Genomic DNA, 7,667 nt, shown 5'->3' with positions numbered 1-7,667 from the left:
TAAATATGATAAGCCCTGTGTTTGTGGTTAAGGTTTTTCTTCATGTTGTGTTATTACCTCAAAAAGCATGGCACGCTAGTGAAACACACCAAATAAGAAGTTTGCTGAAATGTGGAGAAAAGGCTATACTGATAATAAATCTGTAATTAGTTAATATGAATATACACATGCACGGGTGCAAGTCTTCATAAGAACTGAAAAACACAGGCATACTCTCTTCTATATAGGCTGCAATTATACACACCCTTAATAATTTACCCAATGCTTAATTAAGTCATGAATTAGTTTAATATAAACTTTAGCATAGCAGAATACTACAATTTCTCACATTTAATCCTAAAATCAAACAGACACCAATAGCAGGCACTTCAGTGAATGAACAAGCCCATGTTCAGATATAAAATGGTAAAAACAATCAGGAAATTATGAAAATATATACCTTTAATTTGCAGACATATAAACAATTTGGTACGATACAGAACATGATGCTGATAAGTAAGTGACCCATTTGAAGCTAACACATGTCTTGTTTACACTGACAGATTTGCTATAGTTCTTATATAAAATGAAATTCCCATCTCATGCAAAGACAAAAAAGTTAGAAATTATTGACAAACCAGGTTTCTCATTGCAAAAGAGTCAGTCAAAACTAAATTATCAAAGGAATCTGTTTACAAATAAACTGTTGGATGTTTTCCAGAACCAAATAAAGAAGCCAGAATGGTAATCAATGGAGCTAAACAACTACAAAAATGTATAACTTTCACATAAAATGCCAACTAAAACAATCACTAGTGGACACCAGCTTTCAGAGGAGTTCAATTTGAATGTGACCTTTCTTTTTCTCACGTGGCAGATGAATAGAATCATACACAACTTAACACATAATCCAAGAACAAACTGCTGCTCACAAGCTGAGAACGCGCGGACACCATAAACACCAAGCAAGCAAGTTGAGATTGAGACATGGATATGCTTGCTCTTACTGAGTGCAGTGTCTAGTTACATTTTACAAAAGGAAGAATACACAGATGATGCCCACCTCCTGTATTTCTAGCAAGTAAGTGCACTTGCAAAGCATACAGACAGCAAGTGGACCTGCACAAAGCAGTGCACTCTTGAGCAGATCAAATGTGGAACACATCGCAATGTTTTGATGTTTGCCCAACATGAATTGCACTTCTTTTTAAAGGCCTTCTCTTTCAAACTATAATTGATGGACTTATGAGGTAATGAATTTTGTTTACAAGTGGATTTCTCTTCATTCTTATCATATATTTAAGTAGGCAAATTCAATTTACTTTAATTTTATATTTAATGTGAAAAACAATATATTTAAAATATACTCTCTCCATTTCATGTACAACAACTATCATGTACAGTACTGCAGTTCCCTGCAAAGGGGCAACTGGTGCCCTCTTGTGGTGAAAAGACATTTTAGAACAACAAAACGTACTTTTCTTACCTTAGTCTTGAGATTTGTCAGTCATCTGCTTGGTGTTTGAGAGCTGCCAACTATGTCCAGCGTTTTATATATATATTTTTATATATATAAATAACAATGATATAGCTGTTAGTACTAATTTTCATTTAAAAATTCTGTACACATTTTATAACCTCTGAATTTGAATTAAAAACCTGTAAACAAATATTTACAATATGTTACAAGCTATAAATTAGTTGTCTTTCAGTGGAACCTCCTTAGCACAGCATTGTGTGCGTTGACAAAGACTACTCATGGCAGTTAAAAGATCCCTCTGTGTTATTCCACAATGAAACATCAAATATTAGAAATATCCATTGGTTTTCTCTCTCTCATACACAAGTCAATTTTTCCTTTCAGTGGAATTTGTACTTCCAAATTTTCATCTTCCCTGTGATGCTTTTTACCTTTCCGTAAGCAGATATATATTCCCATCCCTGTTACTAACGTGATGGAACCTAAGCTTATGACAGACAGAGCAACTAATGTGGGCATACAGGACGCAGATTCTACCTTCCTATGAGATGGTTCTATTGAGATTTGTGGTTCTTTCTCTTCTATATTAATTTCTGGTTCTTTTCTTAAAAGGCTCTCAATATAGCTCTCGTTACTGACAGTGTCATTGACAAATAGATTCACCATAACAGTGGAATGGAGCGGTTCAGGGTAGCCATGGTCACTCACTTTCACCAGTAAGCGATGCAGTCCATAATCTGTCTGTAGCAAAGCTTCTTCCAGAGTTATGTTGCCAGTTTTCGGGTCAATCCTAAAGGACTCGGGCCTGGGACCTCTTCTCCCTATGATACTGTAAGCTATGACAGCGTTCATGCCTGTGTCTTTGTCAACAGCGTAGACCTCTGTAATTGGTGAGCCAGGGAGAGTAGAGGGTAGGACCAACAAATAAGACATATTAGATTGAGGAAATAAGACAAGAGGAGGGTTATCATTGATGTCCAGAAGTAGAATTGTGATTTTTGTGGTGGAGGAAAGGGCCGGCTCACCCCCATCAACAGCTTCCACCCACAGAGTATAAGAGCTTTGTTGCTCTCTGTCTAAAGAGACCTTAGCTCTCAGCATGCCCTTGCCTGTGTCTATGACAAAAATGTCAGTCTGGTTTACCACCGAGAGGGCTACCCATCCATTCCTCCCAGCATCGGCATCCGTTACGCTAATGACTCCAATTTCACCATAACCTGGGAAGTTTTCTGGAACAAAGAAGCTGAAGTCCTTGTTGATGAACCTAGGACTGTTGTCGTTTTTATCCAATACAGTGAGAGCCACTGTAGCCACTGATTCCCTGGGAGGCTTCCCACAGTCCACAGCACGGACAGTGTACCTGTACTTTTCTTTCTCTTCTCTGTCCAGCTGAGTAGAAACTGTCAGAATCCCCGTGACCCTGTCTAAGGAAAAATAAGATGGTGCATCTGGTCCCAGGAAATAAGAAACTTGCCCCCTCTCTCCACTGTCAGCATCCGTAGCGTAGAGCTTCGTTAGAAAGGCATTGGGTGCATTGTTTTCCTCAATGGTCAGTTCTATCAAAGGTTGAGGGAAAACAGGAGCATTGTCATTGTCATCTAAAAGTTGCACTTTAATGATCCTCTTGACATGAAACCCTTCTGAGTTCCAGGCCACTACAGCTATTTCGTAGAATTGCTGCAGCTCGTAGTCCATAGGTTTTGTGGTCTCCAACAAATATTCATTGTTGTACGGCTTGTAGGGTACCAGCCTAAATGGCCCATCACCATCCAGGTAGCAGTTAATTTTGTATTTGCCTTCTGGATCTCTAATGGTGAAAAATGCAATTGGAGTGTTAACAGGCTCCAGTTCTTTCAGATATACAACCCCATCCACTTCATTTGCAATATAACGTGGGACAATTTCTGGGGGTCTGAAAATAACTTTGATGATGGACACAAGAGCAGTGATCACCGCAGGGATACAGCCTGGTCCGTTAGCAAGGATGGTGAGCTTGTGTGTTTGTAGAACACTCCCATCAATCTTATTGAAAAGTTTAATGACTCCAGTCGTCTCATCCAGGTGGAACAAATCCTTGGATTCTTGTGGAACTTTCTGGCTGTAACTGTAAGTGATCTGTGCATTGGTCCCCAAGTCTCTATCGACAGCCTGGACAGCTGCAATGGGGGTGCCTACTGTAGCATTTCCATAAACGGTGACATTAAGTTGTGAGTCTATAAAGAAAGGACAATTGTCATTGATGTCACTTATGCCAATGGTGAGGGTGGCACTACCCAGAAGTGGTGGAGACCCACCATCCTCAGCTATGATGATGCTCACATACTGGTCCTGGGTTTCTCTGTCCAAAGCACCCATGACAATCAAGTAAGGGGTTCGCTCCCCATTCTCATTCTCCTCCACGTCGAGGGTAAACATGCCATGGTAGTCCAGTAAGCGATAGGTTTGCACTCCATTAATGCCTACATCGGGGTCCACGGCTGGGTGCTCTATTGCCAATCGGGTGTTTACAGGTGAATTTTCTGGGACCCAAACAGAGATTTCAGAAAGTGGGAACTGTGGAGCATTGTCGTTGATATCCCTGATGGCAATTTTCACCTTCACAAACCTAAAATATTCCTGAGGCAGGACCAGCACATCCAGAAGCAAAAGGCAAGAGTCAGAGGAAGGAGAGGAGGCAATGGAGGTGCTGCCGCCCCAGGCAGCCCCTCCGCCCCCATCGAGACACAGTGCTTCTCTGTCGATCTCCTGTGCCGAAGTGTGCAGCTCCCCGGAGCGGTTGTCTAGGGTCACATACTGGCCACTCAGTCCTCCAGAGGCCAAGCTGAAAGAGAGAGGGGGGCTCCCTTCAGTGGCAGTGCTCTCTGGAGGCAGCGACTGCTGGTTCTGCCTCCCCGAGGCCCGGGGTAGCAGCCTTAGGTCTTCAGCCAGGCTGCCTATGAGCACACCCGCCGGCAATCCCTCGTTTAGGCTGTACAGAAGCTCGGTGGCACGGCTGTAACTCGCGAGGCAGTTGAAGGGTCCCACGAAGAGAAAAAGCAGAAAAACATGCTGGAGTGAAGTGAGGGGACAAAGTGATTACACACTTCCGGAAGCAGAGATGGGAGTTAGTAAAGAGTTACCCCCGCCCAGGGCAATGCTTATCCTCATCCCCACTTCACAAACAAAACCTCTCATCTCCAGCGAAGTACAAACTTGCTGCCAGACTGGGAGGTCTGTGGAGCAAAGGTGTCTCTGAAACTTACTCCTTTCTCTTCATCTTATATTCTCCCCCACTCCCACCCGGTACGGTCACTAGCCTCGTTTAGCTAACAGTTAGAATCCCAAATTGTCAGACATTGGGTCCCTACAAACAGAGAATAGAGAAGGCTTCCTCTCAAAAGGCTGCGCAAAGCGACAGGAAACCTTCTTAGGTTATGGGGAAAGAAGAGGATGGTGGCGGAAAGCATTGAGCGGTGGACGATTTACTTCTCATTGAAATGATTCTGCCATTAAGGTCCCCAAACACCTAATGTGTTACATCCGTTTTCTCTGAAGCCACTATAAACAATAGCATCCACACTAATAATAATAACAGCAATAATATGGAAAATTGAGCCATACTCCCTATCTACTCCCCCCCCCCCTTAAATTAAAGGGGGTAAAGTGAAAAATTTTCCCCCATTTTTGTTAGTACATCAAATCAAACGATCTGGGTCGCTGCCTCTTATGCGCTCTACCTCCTGCCGAGCCTAGGATCCAGTAAAGTATACGCGGAACATTATTATGCAAAAGCATTTGTTAGTTGCAGTAGACAGACAGTTCCAAGCTGACATCGGCTACAGGAATCAATCTTCTTACCCCTGAATATAAAGCAGATTGAGGACACCTTTGGCCCTCAACCTCGTCCAACATTTCTGCTTCAGAAACTTCCTTTCTCGACCTGGAGGACGAAGCTATCTGCTAAAATACCATAGGCACTGTATCCAAAACTCCTTTTTCCCCCTCCCATCATCTTGGGAAGTTTGCATTATGGGAAAACGTTTGAAAACACGGTCAAGGAGTAGGAACAGCTGGAGAGCATTGCAACTTCTGGGGGATCGGGATTCCTGCATCCTTACCGGCAGGTTTCTGTGGCTGGTGCTGCTCCTGGGACGATGTAGATGCCCCATATCCAGGCACGGGTGCCAGGTCGCCGGGCGCAAGCTCACTGCCTGGACCAGCGAGCTGCGCGCGTTCCCTCGGCCGCGCATTCCCTAGGAGGCTGCAGTCAGCGCGCTCCAGAAGGGAGGGCGGCGGAGGACACTCCCTCCCCGTTCATGCAAATCGCTGGGGACCTTCAGCCAATAGTCACTGGCCTGTCAATTAAAAACAGGAACTCGGATGGTCTGAAAAGCCCTGGGCCAGAAGGGGACATTTACAGTGTCCACTCTTTGACATGATATGTCCACAGCCCGCCAAAGAAGCAGAACGAGGTCTGGTTCTCCAAGGCTGCTAGGAGATGTCACCAGGTCCGGTACCAGAGCGCCTGTCAACCAGCCCTGCTCTTTACTGCACCGGTTAAATCCCAAGTCCACAGGTTGCTAGCAAGAAAGGGAGAATTAAAATAAATAAACAAGAACACACTGGTATCCGAATGCACAAAAGCGGTCCCACAAAATCCTGCTTTGCCAGTCGGTTCCTCCTAGTCATAGGGATCCAGCAGTGCTTTCTACAGAGCAAGAAAATACACTTTTCTCAAATAACAGTAGTCTCAACTTCTTTGTGCCAAGATGAGAGCCAGAAAAGCGCATCTATGAAATCCATAAATGTTCCCTATGTCTTCATTATAAGCTTCGCTGTTGGTGATGGCAAAGATGATAGTTTTCGGGACGCAAGTGTCTCCGGGTATCTGGTGAGGCTTCATTTTAGAGACAGCAGCAGTTTCTAGCTGAAAGACTGAAAGGAAGTGCTCTCTCTCTCTCTCTCTCTCTCTCTCTCTCTCTCTCTCTGTGTGTGTGTGTGTGTGCACTGCAAGCAGTATCACCTGTCTTTCTGGAAGAGGAACATTTAAAGGAGAGAGGGCAGTTACCAAAGCTTAAATAAAATACTGGTTACTTTTCAAATCACTGTTTTCTCGTCTCTTTTTACTCGGCTGTCCTAAATGCCTATTGGAGAAATGCCCCCTTAGAAACAGGTCTGGGAGCAGGGTCTAAAATGTTTTGCTATTTTTTTTCTCACTCCGATTCTCAACAGTTGGTGACCTGTAATCTTTGATGAAATCAGAGCTGGTGGGAAAATCCGGTGTGTTCAATCTGTAAAACTGCCTGACTTGCTGGATGTCACATAAGCAATGGCCAAGGCCATTTAGCCTCCCTTCAAGTCTAGATTCTCTGCAAGGGGCTTCCAAATTTCCCCCTTTCTGGCCTAAACATAATGTCTTATCGGCGGAGGGATCAGTGACTGAGTCTAGACCAGAAAAATCTCTTCTTCTGGCAACAGGAGTAGCAATTTTCTGTGCTTTCCAAAGGAAGGTTAATTTAGTTTCTTTCTACCTTGTACTAACATAGAAATTGTTCAGCTTATGGCCATATTTTTCCCTCGTTTTCAGTAATCCTAGGTCCAGAGTAAACATTGACCAAGTGCCCCACTAGAACATCTGGTGTGCGGCAGCTTGTCAGTACAGAAGCAGTGCTGTCCATGCAACAGACACAACTCTCTATACAACCTGTCTGACTTATAATATAATCATAGCTCTTTACAGTGCTGTGGGGGAGGAGATGAAGTGGCAAACCCATGGATACCCATTGGGCCATGTACTTCTAGGTAGAGGACATTATGCATCTGGTAAACAGGCCACCTCCAGGGAGGCATGTTTGCCTCTTCTGTCTTACTACTTTATCTGCTGGTTCTGGACTACAGCTGAACTTTTACCATCCTAGGTAAATATTTATCTTGGAGTCTGTAGTTAACATGTTATCAGAGTCTAAAAATCAGCACCACGATCCATCTAAATTGTGTTTATGTCGTCATGCAATATCTTTGGCCTCATGAAATCAGGAGAAATGCCTACAGTTAGAAAACCTTTCAATGGTCATAAAACCCAGAAAATGCAGTAATTCGATTGCTACTTAGATAGTAAATGTGTTGGACTATATATGTTTACACACTTCATGCCCTCTTCTTTTGATTAAGGTCTTGGTCCACCCTTCCCCCCCTCCCCCCCGTCTTTCTGTGTAGGTGTGTGTGTTTA

The 7,667-nt window shown here is 43.6% G+C and overlaps 1 protein-coding gene across 2 annotated transcripts; it reads right to left on the bottom strand.

The window, feature by feature from the left end:
- Positions 1-269: 269 nt before the first annotated feature.
- Positions 270-6,327, bottom strand: Pcdh20 (protocadherin 20). Of its 2 annotated transcripts, none has more exons than XM_057786837.1 (2): positions 5,557-6,327; positions 270-4,507 (listed from the first exon to the last, which is right to left on the bottom strand). In XM_057786837.1, exons 1-2 carry the CDS (start codon positions 5,686-5,688, stop codon positions 1,781-1,783), a joined length of 2,859 nt encoding a protein of 952 aa, XP_057642820.1. In that variant the 5' UTR covers positions 5,689-6,327; the 3' UTR covers positions 270-1,780. The 2 variants fall into 2 exon arrangements, with proteins under 2 accessions (XP_057642820.1, XP_057642821.1); XM_057786838.1 differs by lacking the exon at positions 5,557-6,327 and adding an exon at positions 5,297-5,397.
- Positions 6,328-7,667: the final 1,340 nt, after the last annotated feature.

The sequence above is a fragment of the Chionomys nivalis genome, chromosome 12 (genome assembly GCF_950005125.1).
Source record: "Chionomys nivalis chromosome 12, mChiNiv1.1, whole genome shotgun sequence".
Taxonomy (NCBI): Eukaryota; Metazoa; Chordata; class Mammalia; order Rodentia; family Cricetidae; genus Chionomys; species Chionomys nivalis.
The sequence above is the reverse complement of the archived record's forward strand: the minus strand, read 5'-3'. Positions and strand labels throughout refer to the sequence as shown.